Consider the following 18,565-nt stretch of genomic DNA (forward strand, 5'->3'; position numbering starts at 1 on the left):
TATGACACTACGGGTCACCTTTGCCCTTCCCCTGTGGGTTACCATACAGACAATAAGATAATATATGCAAAATGCTCACCAATTTCTGCGGGAACCTCGCCTGAGCTCCAATGAATATGCGAGCAGGGTCATGAAAAATCAACAAAAACAAAGCGCATATTATCATCCTGCTGAAAGAATGCCGCTTTAGACGAGGGCCTGCCTGTCAGTGTCCGTACCGTGGGACTCATTTGCTCCTAAAATGGACGGTAATGTATATTTGATGTACACACATTTGGACATTAGCTGCGATCCAACCATTTATGACGCGATCACCAGAGAGAGTGAGAACGGCCTCCTCTCTCTGGACGTCATTTCCCTCCTGTGTGCAAACACAACATGCATTATTGAGAGAGCTCTGCGGCACGGTTGTCTTTGTGTCTCCTGCAGACTGGCAGTGAGGCATCTTGGGGCATGCGGATGCCGCAGACCATCAGAGACCCCCGTGATCGTGCTATTGCATTTTACAAGCCACTAGTGATGATGTCGAAAGCAGGTGTGGGCAAAGTATGGCCCGCAGGCCACATATGGCACACTCCGTTCTTTATACGCTAATTCATTTACATCCTGTCCTATATCAGGCCTGTAATATTTGTTGCATAAATTGTGTCATTTTTTTTCTCTCCTTAATTGGTTATTCAAAATATATTAAGAGTGGATATAAAAAGTGTACACACCCCTGTCCAAATGCCAGACTTGGAAAAAAAAAATGAGCAAGATAAATCATTTTAAAATATTTCCACCAGTACAGTAAAGTGAACTAAACCATATAGAACTCAAACATAGAGAATTTTTTTTTGACAAGGGAAGTAGAAATTAACAACAGAGATGATGGGGTTGCACAAGTGAGCACACCCTCTTATAAATGGGGACGTGGTTGTGTACAGAATTAACATTCAATTCACATTCAAAACCCATGTTAAAAGGGAGTCAATGCACACCTGCCACCATTTAAAGTGCCTCTGATTCACCCCAAATAAACTTCAGATGTTCTAGTAAACGTTTCCTGGCATTTTTTTATTTTAAAGTTGGCCTTTTAATAAGGCAGGAGTGTGGTTCTCCACCAGCTTCATGAGTAAAGTGCCCTGAAACTACTTCTGCTGTTATTTGTTGCTATATAAATAAAACGTAATCAAATTCAATGGAAGGTTTTGTGCTAACACTGACTGTTATATGGAACTGTTAATAATTCACTCTACCTTGACTAAGTCCCCAGGTCCAGTTGAAGAAACACGGCAATTCAATTTTACGTCATGTCTGGTGTGACGTATAAAGTAATTGTCGGGCAGCAACTTTTGCCTTTGTCTTTTATACCGAACACTACAAATGCAGGATATTGGTGCAACTGCGTGACATCAGACAATAAGATGGACGTTGGCATCTTGTGTGACATATAAAAAAGTTTTCAGATATTTGCTTTCAACACAAGAGAAGTGAGAGAAGTAAGTGTTGGGTCTTAATTTTCAAACTGCAGTCTTGGCAGGTGATGTCATACCTCTGTTATAGCGCACAGCTCTTTCACACAGAGATTTATCCATCTGTGCATTTCATCGGGAATACAGCAAGGTGGGACACTGCCGTTAATGTGTGCACGTTCACATAGTACCACAGCATTGCCTTCCAAAACTCATTCACTTTTTGGGTTAGGGTAAAAATGCATGTGGATGTACTGTATGTGACCTGTATGTGTGAAAACCAAAAACCAATTTCCTTCCTAGACATTCTCCACATCAGCTGTAAAACTTGAGCTTATGAAGCAACACGGGTCCAAATCATATTGCCTGAGATCCGCTGAAAGGATTCAATCAAGTTGCCCTTCAGTGCCTTTGCTGAGCGGAATCACCTCAAAGTAACTTTGGATTTAGGGCACCGCCTCAAACCAAAGCGCTTGCCCAACTCCTCCGCTTGGCCAGCTGAGCGAACGTGAACTGTGACTCACAGGCTCATCCCCGGGTCAACCAGCCGGCGATGACTCATTAAAAAAAGTCTCATCTTTTAGAGAGCGTAGTGAAACGATGACAGACGTCCCGACGTATGCTGGTGGATATTTATTTGTGCATCAAAACCTTGAAAATGTGATTCTATCGCTTTAAATGGTTTAAAGTGCAGTCCAGGTGAAGCTTTATCCTGTCAGGGGCCATACTAAATTATTGAAAAAAATATAATCCCACACATATATTATTATGTATTATGATGCTGGTGTCGGGCCGAAACCTCACACTATATCCAAATTTTGTCAATTTGATATTTTTCTTACCCCCGAATCGATACTATTGGTCAGTCGCCAGTGGGTCTGCTAGTTTTAGAGATTACCGACTAAGCTTTGGTGTCGAAAATGGCTTGCCCTCTTCTACGATACAATGTTAATCGCTCAATAAGTGTTTTTTGTTTCCAGAAAAGACATGGTTTAGGAGATTCCGCCAGACACCAGCGGTGAACATTTTGGGGCTTTTGAGTTTTTATTTTTTATTTTTTTTTAGAATGGCAGTCACATCAAATGCTCTGCTGGGCCGTATATAACCCACTAGCCGTTAACTGTTATGTTGCTCAAACATGCTATGCTGCATCGTTAAGAGAGCATCTACTCGAATTACATGGAATAAGTCCATCCATTTTCTATGGTGTATGTGGCGAATTAAATTTATAATGAGGAAAAGTGACACAAAAATATAAATGGATGGATAGCCAGCACGCACCATGCATTTGCTGTCTGGACGCAGAGGGTTGCACATCGCCTAATCTGTATTGAATATCAGAGTCTCCAGAAGTCTCCGGTTAGATTTGTTGCGCGTCGCTTTAATGTTTTGAAATAGTAACTAGAGGGGATGGAAAAGTGGCTAATTTAGCAATAGTCACTAAGGTGGCAACACTGAGTGGATTGAACCCCGCTCCTCAGAACTGTGAGGCGGATGCTCTAACCAGTCGACCACCGTGCCGCCCTCTTGTTACATAGCAGGTCCTATTTACCCGTAAAAATCTAGATTTAGTTTTTTTAAATGTACAAAAAAATTGGGATAAAACCTCTTCTGCTGGCCTTAATTTGTGTTGCATTTTTTAAAATTTAACATGCAGCAGGTCGCATGTTGAGCCATTAAACAAACAATAACAGGAGTGCTGAAACATGGCCTGTACAGTTACAAAGGTTTTATGATTGGCAGTTTTTACCCAAAAACGGAATATTTCCATTTCCTTTGGGAATTTTTACTCAAACATCCAGAAAAGTCGTTAATCGATCTCAAATACCACTGTCTGACATTGATTCGCCAGACAAAGAAATAATACTCCCGTAAAAAAAATCAATATGATTTATACTGAGATATTTTCTTAACATTTTAGACCACTTGGTAATGATGAATAGCTGTTTTGCAATGTTTTTAGGATAATTTCATTACCTCTCCCACTCCAGACAGAGTTGAATATGTGACATTTACTGTCAGAGGCAGCGACAACACTGCTAACCACTCAATACAAAGTAATGCTTCAAAAAACAACAACAATACATACAGTACGGTATGAATATTTTCTTGAAGCTATTAAAAAGAAAGACTTCTGTGCCATGTCTCCGCAGGACTTCGTTACGCTATCCATGGCAATATGCAAATAAGGGCAAGCCGCTTTATATAGTCGTTTGTACGAGAGATACAATTATATGCCATGTTCCTGCTATCCCTGGCAGGAAATGAAAAGCGTAACAAAAGAGAGAAGATTGCCAAAGGGGGTGTTCTTTTCCCCACTGCACGTGGTGGGACAATACAAATGGGAGTGAAATCTTATCAGTTGACAGATTAATGCAAAAACATCCACAGTCCTCCGTGGAGCATTCCAACTAAAAAAAGCTATTAGGCATTATGCATACTTAATTACACTGTTGCTCTTAGAGTTGCGTTGTCTTAACAGTCACCATGGTAACCTCTGTCAACTTCTCATTTTTCCATGGAGCTTTTAGCCGTGACTGCTCGTCCTCGGCGGTCGGAAGTGATGGTTCGCCGGATTCAGGGCCACGCTAGAATTTTCAGTGGCTGTTATTTGAAAGGCGCTATTTACTGAAATACACAGACCAGTCATGGAAAAGTGGAACCATGTGGTGAAGCAGAAATGGCATCCATCCATCCATCCATCTATCTATCTATCTATCTATCTATCTATCTATCTATCTATCTATCTATCTATCTATCTATCTATCTATCTATCTATCTATCTATCTATCTATCTATCTATCTATCTATCTATCTATCTATCTATCTATCTATCTATCTATCTATCTATCTATCTATCTATCTATCTATCTATCTATCTATCTATCTATTTCTTTCTTTCTTTCTTTCTTTCTTTCTTTAAATTGCTATGCCCAATAAACCTTCTTATGCAAACCAAACGAGCCTCCGTTTGCCTTGTGCAACTCATCTTTGCTACAATAGCAATGCACAGTGGCCTGAATAATGAACTTTAAGCTGATTACGGTACTTGTCTGGAAATAGTAACGTGTTAGAATACTTGTTTCCCTAAAAACATGTCATATTAGAGTAACGTGTTATTGGAATCACTGGTGACAAGCTAGTAACCTAGAAACTTTGCAGGTCAGCCTATGCCCTGTAGTCCTGCAGGAAACGTGGCTTCCCACTACTACAGTTACACAAAAACTCTTCTTGACGATGTTTCTGATGTTAACACATTTTATGGATAAATAAAAGCGAAAAAGCGGTGCCTACCTGAGATTTAAGGACAGTCGTTCATCTTTGGCCCGAAGCAGATCGGCCACCGAAAATGTGGCACTGCCCAGGAAGCTGCCCTGTGTAAACGAGACAAAAAAATAACTAAAAATGTACATCACATCTTTTGGATCAACCCTGAACATTCATTTTCTCTGCAATGTTCTGACTTGCTCGGACACAGACAACCCGCGAGCGTGACCCCAACATATTACAATTGGGTCAAGAAAAGAGACAGGAGGCTGAGCCCATCAATAACCAAGTGAGCAGAGACATATTTGGAGGAAGTTGAAAAAACGAAACACTCGACCGTATAGAAGCCTTGGCTTAACCGTGCCAAGGACACTGAGCTGAAATTAACAGCCGATAAAAGGTGAATAAAAAAACATTGTAATTAAAACATGGCAGCCTGTTCCACGAGCTTTGGCAAAAAATGACTGGCTTCTATTCAGCAAACACCTTCGATTGTGCAATTTGGCCAATTCTGGCTAACAAATTACACCAATTACAAATAAGCCATTGTTGAGTTTTTCCAATTAATTAACGCTAAAGCTGCATCTTCCCAGGCCAATTAACAAGAAATGAATTGCCAATTAATTGAGTTGTTGTGCCAGCGTTCTATCCTCAGCAACAGGAAGTCATTAAATCATGAACAGCAGCTGTATGGTGGTATGGTGGAACTTTACCCTGAAACTAAAAACTTGTGAGAGCTCCATCGCTGAATATATATATAATTGGAACTATTTAGGGTGGCACGATGGACGACTGGTTAGCACATCTGCCTCACAGTTTGCATGTTCTCCCCGTGCCTGCGTGGGTTTTCTCCGGGTACTCCGGTTTCCTCCCACATCCCAAAAACATGCAGGGTAGGTTAATTGAGGACTCTAAATTGCCCATAGATGTGAATGTGAGTGCGAATGGTTGTTTGTTTATATGTGCCCTGCGATTGGCTGGCGACCAGTTAAAGGTGTACCCCGCCTCTCGCCCGAAGATAGCTGGTATAGGCTCCAGCACGCCCGCGAACCTAGTGAGGATAAGCGGAACGGAAGATGAATGAATGAATGGAACTTTAGTTCCAGGAAATTCAAGTGCCAGAACTAAAAGATCCCGTAGTTATTCTCAGGGCATTGATTCGATCGCAGACAGAACAGTCCAGTTGCGATCGATTTAGTGTCCAGAGAATTAAATGACCTAGATGAATGAGAATATTCACAGACATATCCCATAAGCAAAAATACAGCTTATTCCACAACTAAATAGTACTACAGTACTATAAAACTATCTCAACAAACCAACTAGCCAACAAGCTAACTAAATAGTCAGCTGACAATAAGCCAACCAACAAACTACATAGCCATGCAACTATTCACTTTGTCAACCAACTAACTAACTAACTAACTAAACAACTAGCTTAAAAGCTCACTAAATAGCTAGCTAGCTAACAAATTACTACACATCTGCCTAACTCGCTCGTCATTAAGTCAACTAGTTAATTAACTAACAGCCTCAGTAAACACGCATCTAACGGACAACTAGCCATTGGGCTAACTAGCTTTTTTGTGTCTACTCATGGTAGACAAGGGGTGCCAAATTTTATCATATGTGAAATGGGATTCGGGGGCACAATTTTCTAAACAAAAGAAGTTAGTATTAGATTATAGAAAATCCGCCATAATAGCAATTTATTGGCCCATTGCATTGGACGCTCTAATAATAGCAAAGAACATGTAACTATACTGCACATGTAGATCATGAGGTGATTAATGGCACCCGTTACCCAATGTAGTTATACAAGTTTCCATTACATTGCTCAGATTTGTCGCAAAACTCATTTGTTATTACTTCGTCTCTGTGCGGTTTTAAGGGTTAGGGTTAGAATCGGGCTTCCTTCCTTTGACTAAATGGTCTCTCTTTTCCTCAGCAATCGTGCATCAGGTAAAAAAAGGGCGTCCTGCTTACTGACCTTTTCTTTCAATCATTTCCTCCTTGAGCTTTTTCCTGCTCCCCTCACCAAATCCACACGCTTGCTTAAGGCCAAAAAGTGTTCGCACATAAAGAAAGAGGGGACAAAAAGGTCAGTCAATAAATGTGAAAAATAAAAACAATGAGAGCACCTACGGTTTAGCATCATACCTGCCATGTATTAAACTTGTCAAATAATTAGCTACGTACCAAACTAACCAATAGCTAGCTAACTAACCATGTAGCCACTTAGCCAACTAACAAGCCATTCCAAGAGACATTCAACTAGCCAACTGGCAATCTAAAGTAACAAAATAACTATTCATTTAGCCATCCACCTAACTAAGTATTCAGTTAGTAAACATGCTACCTATCTAGTTAAGTAAAAAAAACTAGCCACTTAGCTAACTTAACTATCAAACTAAATAGTTATTTAGCCATCTAGCTAACTAACAAGCAACTTAGTAAACTTGTCAACACTCTAAATAACAAACGAACCACCAACCAACTAAATAAACAAATAGCCACAGAGTCCACAAGCTTACCAAGTAGCTAGCTAACTAGCAAACTAGCCATTTTTTCAACGAGCTGGCTAAGTTAAATAAAATAACAGTGCCAACTAAAGCTTAAGCTATTAAAAAAAAACTATTTCGTCAACTAGATAAATAAACTCTTCATTTCCCCAACTAAACTAATTCACTAAGTAAATAACTAATAATAGAAAACCACTGAGACCAACTAACATACTAAACTGATTACTACATTTTAATTACCATTTAGTTAAGTAGTCAACTCGCCAGCTGAGTAAAAATTGAGCCACTGAGACAACGAAATAGCTAGGTATTATACAAACTAGCACTCCCTAACCAAGTTTGGGAACCAACAATGTGAAGCCACTGAATCAACTAGCGAATTAAATAGCTAGCTCACTTCATAAATGTGCTAGCTATTTATTGAACAAACAAAAACCCTACTAAATAAGAAAAGTTCTATTCTATTGTATTATTCTATTCTTAAAAAAAAATAAACAATGAGAAGACTTGAGTTTTGCCATACTGTGGTCATGACGGGTGCTACATGGTGATCCTAAACAGGAATTTGAGAGCGCCTCTCTTCTGGAGGCAGGTCCCAACGCGAGCCCCACCCAGCCCATGAGGCCATTACATGGGCACATTACAGCCCACTGTAACCATTACTTACAAGTCCATCTTTGGAAATCCATTCGGCGGCATCTTTTTATGGCCGTTCACCGTGAATGCTTTAAAAGTAATGAAGCTCCGGAGACCGTTCCTCGCAGGGGAGATCAAAGCGGGAAATGAGGAGGAAGATACGGCGCGAGAGGAGGAGCAAAAGTGAGCACAGAGGAAGGCAAATGGCGCTCCCGTGCAGGATCAAGGAAGATTTCATTATGATGCTCCCGAGCTCCGCTCCTGATCCATCTTTTTACCTGCGTCTGTTTGGCAGACGCGCAAACTCATCGCATTGACTCCTTTTGGAAAATGAAAGAAAATACGCAACCATTGCTTAACCAATGTAAGGAGCAAGGAAAACAACAACTTGTAAAGGACTATACAATGCTAACAAAGAGAAAAATTGTGACATGTTGTTCCACTCCGGCCCTATAAGTGGCAGTAATATTTTTAGCTAAAACGAACAAAATTTACTGTCAGATAAAAAATACAAACTCACGAACGAACCAACTAACTGTGTATCCAACTAATTAACCAACCAAAACAAATGAAAATGTAACCTCTTGCCTCTGGTGGAGATAATTCTGGACCAAAATGTACAAATGAATGAAAACTACATGGTTAGATCATAAATAAGCCTTTTAAAGGCCGATGCTTCTGTCTTGCTATCACTTGGCAGAGGTTAACACTCTGAAGCTATTGATTCCACATGACACAAACACGCGCACACGCGCGCACACGAACACACACTAAAAATATCCGTCCATCATCCCTTTCCACCTCGTCTGTCTTCTTGCGGGAGGACAAGCGTTCACACTGGGCCAGCACGTGACTTGATACAACATCAGAGGCAGCATGTGATTCTTATTTATGAATTATGAGCACATTCATACCAGGAAGTGTCAGCAGCGTTGTCTGCACTAGTAAAGCCCTCCTTCCTTCACAGCAGACAAGGCCGAGCTGGCTTGTCCTCATTAAGTCGTTAGAGATGTGGTGAAAATGCCCGTTTATTCTAACGAATAAATGTTTGGATGGCGCAGATTAAAAATTAACTACCGTATTTTCACGACCATAAGGCGCACTTAAAAGTCTTAAACTTTCTCCAAAATGGACGGGGCGCCTTATAGTGCTGCGCGCCTTATGTGTGCACAGTTCCAAAATCTGTAAATGTTGTTCATTGATCTTCCGTTCCGCTTATCCTCACTAGGGTCGCGGGCATTGTTGTGTGACTTTAATGAGCGCTCCGCTTGACTGACTGCGAGCATTTCCTGCCGACACGCTGCTTATTTAGAGGAAGGCGGACGTTACTGAGGATGCGAAAGACACGCCCCCAGTAGGTATATAGTTCCGGTATGTGCATCGGTTTGGCTAAGGACCCCCGAAAATGGCACCTATGAAGAGACACGCTTACGAAGCACAGTTTAAACTGCAAGCTATTAGTTACGTGGCGGAACATGGGAATCGAGCAGCCGCGAGAGAATTCAAGATCAACGAATCCATGGTTCGCAAGTGGAGGAAGCAGGAAAACGAGCTTCGCCAAGTCAAGAAGACGAAGCTGAGTTTCCGCGGAAACAAACTGAGGTCAAGACAGCCTCCACTCGTAAAGTAGCAGTCAAGCCAGCCGCCCCTAATTTTGTTCATACTAGGCATTACGGTAATAAGTCGCCAACTCGCGCCGAAAGCCACCTTCAAAATAAAAGCCTCCCAATAATACGGACATCAATGCTCTTCGGTTAAGGAATGCAACCGGCAAGGTTAATTTGAATCTTGAGATGGATTAATGAGCAAAGAACAGCCGGGAGAACCGTCCCTACAGTCACCATTCGACTGAGGGCAATAACTCTGAGCTTGCCATCATTCTGGGAGGCTTAACGAACCGCTGGACATCTGTGGAAACAGGGCGTTCAAAGTGAAGTGCGCGGCGTGGGAGCCGTGGATGACAGATGGCGAACACAGCTTTACTAAGACTAGGAGGCAGCGCCGGGCGAGTTACGCCACAATTTGTGAATGGATTGTGGAGGCTTGGGCTACCGTGTCTGCTTGCACTGCTGTTCGAGCTTTCGTAAAAGCCGGCATCATTTCTGAGGAGCCTCCCGGCAACGAGACTGACTCCGACAATGATGAGAGGGAACCTGGCGTGTTTGATAGAGAACTTGCCCGGCTGTTCATTTCGGATACAGAACATGAGGACTTTGATGGATTTGTGGATGAGGATTGACCAAAAAAATAACGCGAGTACATTGTTAAATACTTCAATAAAGTACAAACGAACTCAGTTTTGCTCCCGCTGCCTTTTTAAAAACATTGTTTTAGCGTGCATGCATGCTACTGTAGGATTTAAGCTACCGTATGTTTTACCATGCCGGCGCCCAATAATACGGTGCGCCTTATGGGTTAAATACAAAATTAGGCCCTGTAACTGAGACTGCGCCTTTTAATACGGTGCGCCTTCTGGTCGTAAAAATACGGTAATGTGGCAGCGGAGAGGAGGAAAACTGTTAACAACAGCTCAGTGTTAATGTATTGCCATTTGATGTTTTTAATGTTGTTAAAACTGTAATTGTAACAAAAGGATTAGTCTTGAAATCTATGTGCTGTACGAGGTTACCTTAAAATACATTTAATAGGTTCTGGGACCACGCTTGTAACTCAAAACATTCATATCTCAAATAAGCATGCCCCACTGAAATGAATGGAAATGCCAATAGTCCTTTGGAGGCTCCCAAAAAAATCCCCTACAAACATTTGTGTAATGTGTTATTTAATAAGGAAAATAACACTATGATATTGCACTTTATAAAAACATAACATTATTGAACAGAATGTAAAGAAACTGTGCATTGTGATTCAATTCATTGCAGCTTCTTCTGCCGTGTGCGACTCGGCCACCGGGTGGCACTATAATGCAGTTACGCAGACACAAACGAAGAAGGGTTTTACCACTAATGTAACTGGTGTTTTGCATTGTTTGTTAGCATTAAGCTAGACTGACTTTCCATAAGCCAAAGCTATGCGTTTGTTTTAAATGCAGAACCTGTCTTTCTCTTGGTTTTGTATTTAGGTTGACAGGAGGGTTCAACTGGGAGTGGCAGTAAACATCCATCCATCCATTTTCTGTACCGCTTTATCCTCATAAGGGTCGCGGGCGTGCTAGAGCCTATCCCAGCTATCGTCGGGCGAGAGGCAGGGTACAGACTGAACTGGTCGCCAGCCAATCGCAGGGCACATAGAAACAAACAACCATTCGCGCACACATTCACACCTAGTAGCAATTTAGAGTCTTCAATCAACCTACCACGGATGTTTTTGGAATGTGGGAGGAAACCGGAGTGCCCAGAGAAAACCCACACAGGCATGGGGAGAACACGCAATGCGATTGGCTGGCGACCGGTTCAGTCTGTACCCTGCCTCTCGCCCGACGATAGCTGGGATAGGCTCCAGCATGCCCGCGACCCAAGTGAGGATAAGCGGAACGGAAGATGAATGAATGAATGTTTTTTGCACAAGTGAAGCAGTCGAATCTGGCTTAAGTGTCAGTGTTGCACAGTCGGCAGGGTTCTGGAATAGGTTTTCATGAGTGGCAGACTTTCGGCCACTACTTTTGCCGCGATTCCGAATTTGAATCGTAGGTGAACACCATCGAAACGTTGCAGATTTAACGGCCAATCAAAAATGCCATGTCTTACAACCAAAATATACATTTCCAGATATGAAGTGAGATCCAGCCAGCTGCCGCCAAGCTATTCATTCTCATAATATTACTTCTTTTATTGTGAAAAGATGCCTTTATTCTCCACAAAATAGTGGAGTATATTGCCGAAAAAAAACAAGCCTTTTGTTCTAAAAGAAAACGGTATTCAGGCAGGGATGTCAGATTTAGAACATATCTCATGTCTCATATCAGAGCTTTTAATTGGCCCAAAGCCAAATTAGGGAGGAGCAACTTGACTTATTTGTTTTAATGGTCCAGGTCCCCATATATACGGTCTGCACTTTTTTCAAATAATACGACCCTAGTGAGGATAAGCGGTCAAGAAAATGGATGACAATTTATTGCACTCCCGAGGATTCACAAACCCCAGTTTGAGAACCACTGGACCAAAATGATAACTTGAAGCAACACCAAGAGCATGGAAACAGGAGTGCAGAACCTTCTGTGCAGGGAGGATACAGTAAAAAGATTGTTCATTTTCCACATTAAACTACACGCATACAATCAAAACAATAAAGACGGTCCAGACATAGTAACTGAGCAAGACAACTTACAGTGATGTTGCACACAAGCCCAGCTGCAGCCACCAAGCCAGAAGACCATATACAATGAACGAAGCGGTCACAAGAAAGACAGGGAAAGGCAAAGATTCCCTGCTCCCTTTTTCTTATTTATAATAATAATAAGATCCCGGATTTATAATTCCTATGCCCTGCGGTCCTCCTCAGATAGAAGTCCACATGTCGAGCTCTTGGCAGCAGCAACAGGCAAAAAAGAGACGCTCACCGCAGACGCATCTGCTGTGACTGAACGCTGAGGGATGACAGAGCGAGAGAGCAAGAGGGGGGAGGGGCGAGCAATGGTGGGACGGCGAGAGGGAGGGATGAAGAACATCACAGAAGAGGGAGAAGAGACGGACAGGAAGGAAGGAAGGAAGGAAGGAAGGAAGGAAGGAAGGAAGGATGGCTTAGAGACAGAGAGAGAGAAGGACAGAGCAAGTGAAGGGCTTGTGACTCACACGGCCGACAGGAAAACCATCGCCTGCTACGCCTGCATAGTGCGTGCGAGTGTGTGTGTGTGTATGCGTGCATATTTGTGTAACATTAAGACTTTGTGGAGTTTCACACAATAGAGGGCCACCGAACGCAAAGTCAGGATTGGCTCCTGTTTAAGTGCCTATATCGTTATCTATTTACATGTGACCCATATTGCTGTGTTTACACTTACTGTCCACTTGTAAACAACTAAAGAAGGTACTCGATTCACGACGGTCCCGACGTACGGTTGTCCGATGAAGTTACTAGAGCGTAGGGTGGCGGTGATCGATTATTTAGTGTTAAGTTGTCTAGTGCGGTTGATTGATTGATTCGTCAGCAAAGTTGTTAAGGGGTGACGGGGGAGATCAGTTGTTCAGCAAAGTTTTCAACAAGGCAGGGTGATTGGCCGATCGATCCTTCGGTAAAGGAGTCAACAGAGGGTGTTGGTGCTCGAACATTTGGCAAAGGGGTTGACGGATGGGAGACATAGTTTGGAGAAAAGTTTGGAAAGGGGGGAGGTTCAGTGCCAAGTTGGTGTGTGGTCCGGGTGATCGGTTGTTCTGTGAAATTGTAGACTAGATCATGTGTCAAACAGATTCAGCCCGCCACATCATTTTATGTGACCCGCCAAAGCAAATCATGTGCGTCGACTGTTTGTGTTTTTGCTAAAATACCAAAATTGCAAATTGTCTTCCTTTTCAATAACATTGGATGGATTTTTTATTTTTATTTTTTAACCAAGCCCCCTTTTGAAGTAAATTGCGTAATAGTTGAACAGTTTTTTTTTTTTACTGGCTTCTGATTTCAAAACTAGTTATCCCACAATTAGTTGTTTATATGTAATAATATGAGACGATCGTACACTTATGTGGGTTCACAGTCAAAACGGCCCTCGCAAGGAAAACCATAACTACGATGTGACCCATGACAAAAATGAGTTTGACACCCCTGGACTAGATGATCATGGTGATCAATTATTTGGCAAGACGTCAACGGTGGTGGGGGGTGATCCGTTGTGTAGCCAAGTTTTTCAATGGCAGTTTTTGGTGAGCTTTCGGGAAGGGTGGGGATTAATTGTTCAGCGCAAATTTGCATCCTTCTGGCCAAGTTGTCGTCTGGGGATTGTGGTAATAGATTGTCAAGAAGTTGTCGAGATGCAGTGGTAGTGATCGTTTGTTTGGTGGCGAGTGTGTGTGTGTGTGTGTGTGTGTGTGTGTGTGTGTGTGTGTGAGGGGGGGGATCAGTTATTTGTTGGATTAGCGAGTAATTCTGTCAGAACAAAGGACGCGGTGCACAGGCCCTTATCACCCCAAGCAGGTACACAGGCAAACACAACCAGACATTTAAACACATTTGCACACCCACTTAGCAGAACTTAACATTTTGAACCACACTCAAGCCGCCTTCATCGCCATGCATGTGCACTGATGACCTGCATGCCGAGAGGATGAAATCCAAAATCTCCCACAATGGAGTCAATGTGCTCTTATTGACCGTGACAATGAGATACTCAAGTATTCTTTGATGTGCAAATCCCCGCCTCTGAATGCCGACATACGCAAGGAATTAGTTCAAACCTACTTAACAGGAGCAGTGTTTTTTAAACAGGAGGAGGACTCAGTGGAGCACAGACCTCCACCAAGGCCCTAGACACCCACCTATTATTATTGATGTTCAGGCAATATACACTGATAAAATGCTAATATTTTCCCCTATGAGAACTTCATAACCACAAAAAGATTGTAGAGAAGCGTTCATATTTTTCACACTTTTATCTTGTGCCATGGTTGCCTAAATAGTTAGCTAAGATTTCTGCACGACGAGAGGTGCTTCGACAAAATAAAAGCAGCCTAGAACCATTAGTTTTAGGATGGTCTATCCTCCAATATCATTGTTCCAAATGTTTAGATTTTGGAAATTTCAATTGCTAACATTAGACCTGATTTAAGAAAATTCATATAGAAGAGAATCATTCCTTTTCCAGTCGATCGACTGCCACATTGTCTAAAATGTTAGCTTTTTGTCTTTTAAAATGTTTTCTCCCTCAACAACAACAACAAAACAAAACAAAATAACAAAATAACACTGAGAACCTTTTGTTTTCAAGTCGCGGAGATAATGTGAGGTGAATGCTGCATCAAAGGTTAAAAAAACGGCTTGACATTTTTTGCAATCTTTTGCTAATATTTGAGACTATAAGAGATGCTTTCATAAAATAAAAACCATTCATCGTTTGGTTGCAATGATAATAGTGAGGTAAATCCTTCGTCAAAGGTTCACAAAGACTTGACTTGTCTTTTTTGAGGGGAAAAAAGTTTACATTTACAAGTTTACAAAGTCTATCCTCCACCGCCACTGTCTAAAAGGTAGCCTGCAATTTTGTTGTGATTTGTAAATGTTAACATTCACTAAGCGCAACGATGAGGGGTGGAACAGTTCACAAAATCCACAGTTCGGTTTGTAACTTGGTTTTGTGGTCAAGGTTTTTGGTTTGCTTCGGTATACGTTGACATTTTGAGAGTTTGAGGTTAAATAAAGGTGAAATTTTGGCTGCAACAAAGGAGATATTACTCGTTCCAACATGCTTTTCATTTATGTTGCGATGAAAGCTATCAATACTAGCAAAAACAAAGAGTAGGTCTGCAAAACGGAGCTTTTAATCGCCTGTTCTGAGGTAATGCACTGGGCAGTCACAGTCAGAAAACTTTCAGTATTCTTGGAGGCCTGTATGGCGTATGGCCTGATTGACTCGTCACTGTAAAGCTATTTAAAAGCTGTGGGGAGTAAAAGTCTCCGCAAATGAGCTGACATTTTAGTCTTGCCGCCATTATACACGACACGAGTCGCTTGCACACTGTCGCACTCTCGTCGACGACTTTCTACCGTCGTCATCGTAACGCAAAGTGATCCCATAGGCCTACAGCAGACCTGTATGTATAACGCTGCTGGCGCGTCTTCTGGTGCTAGCGCTTTTTCACTCATCAGGCCTGCAAATGTTGTAAAAATAGTACATTACAACATACACAGAGATCAGATGAAATTAATTGAGGTGAGTTATCCCTAATCTTAGAACGACTAGCTACTGTTTGTCTGTCACAACTAACAACAACGCATTTTTTTTCCCCCTCTCCACAACTGACCGCTTGCAACGCTGCTTTGCTTCCTTGTCTCCATTCAACGGTTGGCATCTAGTTTTAGGTCCATTAGTGCACACTAATTCGCCTCGTTAGTATTAAATTATAAATAATAATAATAATCATTATCATAATAATCATAACAATCATAAAATGAGCTGCGCGTGCCGAACTGGACACATGCGGACCAAACCGAAACAGTTGAACCCAACGGTTTGGATGTTTTTCAAAAACTGTTACACCCCTAGCAACTATGTGTATTAAAATGAAAACAGCTGAAAACCATTTGTTTTAGGATCATGCAGTATCTCCTCCACCACCATTGTCTAAAATGTTAGCCTTTGGCTTTTGTCATTTAAAATGCTAATATTTGACACCACAGAAAGGTGAAAGGGTCACGCTACGAGTGATTTAATTCAGGCTTTTTAGGAATTTGTAACCTACACTCCCAGTTGCCTAAAAACTATGCACATAGGCCTCCATATTACCCAATGGACCTTAAGACGTGACGTTGCATAAAGGGTCAGGCATATATATATATATATAGTTTTTGTCCCCCTTAATAAATGAAATCACCTTTAAAAACAGCATTTTAAGTTCACTTGGGTTGTATTTGTCTGTTATTTACATTTTTCTGATGATCTTAAACATTAAATTGGGGAAACTATTCAAAAATATAAGAATTTGAGAAGGGGGACAAAACTATATATATATATATTTTTGTTTTGTTTTACCTTTTAACTGCCCCACAGGTAAGGTAGTATCTTAATCTGGATCTGCATCAAAATTGAGTAGGTTCTCCCTTGGCCCATTTGCCACCCCTTCAATAACTTTTAGCAGAAATCAGCTAGTAGTGTATGCATAACCTAGCAAACTAACTAACACATGGACAGACACTGACTCACATCTTTCCTCAATTCATAGCCTAATAGAAAGACTAACCCCAATTAAGCACCCTATTTTTTGCTCTCAGGAAGCTAGACAAGAGCTGCGATGACCTACAGGATGGACACCACCTTGTGTCACAGTTGATGTCATTGGCGCGATGCGTCTGCAAAGCAGATGTGGCATCTGTATAGCTGATGTTTACGCTGACCTATTGCATTCAGTCAGTTTGGGGTTTTTATATCCGAAGGCAATATATAGTCTCGTTTGTACTTGTTCATGAGGTGTCAGATGTCCTTTTCTGGTGATTGTTGACATCACACACCATCCTTGATGCACGATATTATTTTGCAGTGTTATTAATCGTCTTTGCAATGAATCAGAAGCGCCGTAAAATTAAAAGTTTGTAAAAAATTGTAACATAAATGAGGAATAAATGAATGCCTCCTGGTTTGTGAGGGGTTTTATTCTTTTTTTTTGGACCGTGAAAAAATTTCATCTTTTTGAGCGTTTTGTGCAATTATCGCGTGTTAAATCGTGGACGCCGGCTTTTAATTGCCATGGCTTTTTTCCCCCCTCTCATGCTCGAATAATTTAGCGATAACTCTTATCTGTCATCCGAATCCAATACTAGTGCAAATTAGCACAAGGGTACACGCAGCACATAAGACAAATTATGAAGTGGATGACGAGGAACAACAACAATAATGGCAGGAGCAGGAGGGGAGGGGGGAGGGGGGGGAATCAATTCACGGCTTTATTAAGAACAGAGATTAAGAGCTAAATCAATATTTTAATATTCCGGTGATATTATAATCACTGCGTAAACAGCTACAATGAAGCCGCAATGCCAATGCTAAACACATTTTGTGGCTTAATTAACCTGCTGTTTAAGCAAGTGTGCTGAAATGAGTAGTAAATAGAATGCTTGTGCTTCGTCATAATCGCCGCTTATGAAATGCCATATTGGTTTGTACTGCACGAACCTTTATTGTTTCAAGGCACATATTTTACATCAGAAAAAAAGTTACGGCACACTACTAAACAACAATGAGACAAATACAGTGGTATCTTGACTTGCCAGTTTTTCGAGTTACAAGCCATGGCGCTTTTTTGGGCGTTTTTTTTGCTTTCTGTTGCGAGCAAATTTTACTTACGAGTGAGCGTTTTGTAACCATGGGTCCTATGAAAGTGAATTATGAGAAGAAGTGAATGACGTCTAAACATACACATTAAACAATGACAATTACGCATCATGCGAAACACCATCGACATTCTAATGAAACTAGCATCGATATTACGGTAGTTATAAACCTTCAACCAACTGATATTTAAACACAGTGCAGCAACACATTAAGACGGAGTATATAAAAAAAACCAAAAAACTCAAAGTTCAGGCATATTTTATTTATGCTCTGCGAAAAACGACTAATATTCCATCATCAAATCAACATGTATTAAATGTATGTATTTACTTATGCATGTATTATATTATTTCCCTGGTGGCCAAGGTCCCCATACCAGAAGGAGCAGTACAATACCCATTTAATAATCACGATGCACAGACTATTTATTTATTTACAGTACAATACTTTACAGTGCTTTTTTTTTTTTTTTTTTTTATTAAAACATTTACAACAGTTACAACATTTTGTTGGTGTTTTAAGGGGGCTGAAACGGTTAAATGGCATTTCCATACATTTCAATGGACAAAGCAGATTTGAGCTACAGTACAGTACGACTGATTTGAGTTACGCGTGTGTTCAGGGAATGAATAAAACTCGTAAGTTGAGGTACCACTGTATACTGAGTTAATGATGAGCTCATCTCAATTCAACTCATGTTTTGGCTTCCTCATTGTGAAATCTGGGCCTGTTTATTATTAACTCCACAAGGC

The 18,565-nt window shown here is 41.2% G+C and overlaps 1 protein-coding gene across 12 annotated transcripts in view; it reads right to left on the minus strand.

The window, feature by feature from the left end:
- inpp4b (inositol polyphosphate-4-phosphatase type II B) overlaps positions 1-18,565 on the minus strand; it is a 157,207-nt gene that overhangs the window by 84,377 nt on the left and 54,265 nt on the right. For 11 of the 12 annotated variants that reach the window (XM_061770876.1, XM_061770878.1, XM_061770879.1 and 8 more), the window contains one exon: positions 4,749-4,828. In XM_061770876.1, coding sequence (XP_061626860.1) covers positions 4,749-4,828 — 80 coding nt within the window. Of the gene's footprint in view, positions 1-4,748; positions 4,829-12,166; positions 12,426-18,565 lie in introns of those variants that run through there. The other variant, XM_061770883.1, reaches the window with a different exon arrangement.

This window comes from Phyllopteryx taeniolatus, chromosome 4 (genome assembly GCF_024500385.1).
Source record: "Phyllopteryx taeniolatus isolate TA_2022b chromosome 4, UOR_Ptae_1.2, whole genome shotgun sequence".
NCBI classification, from domain to species: domain Eukaryota; kingdom Metazoa; phylum Chordata; class Actinopteri; order Syngnathiformes; family Syngnathidae; genus Phyllopteryx; species Phyllopteryx taeniolatus.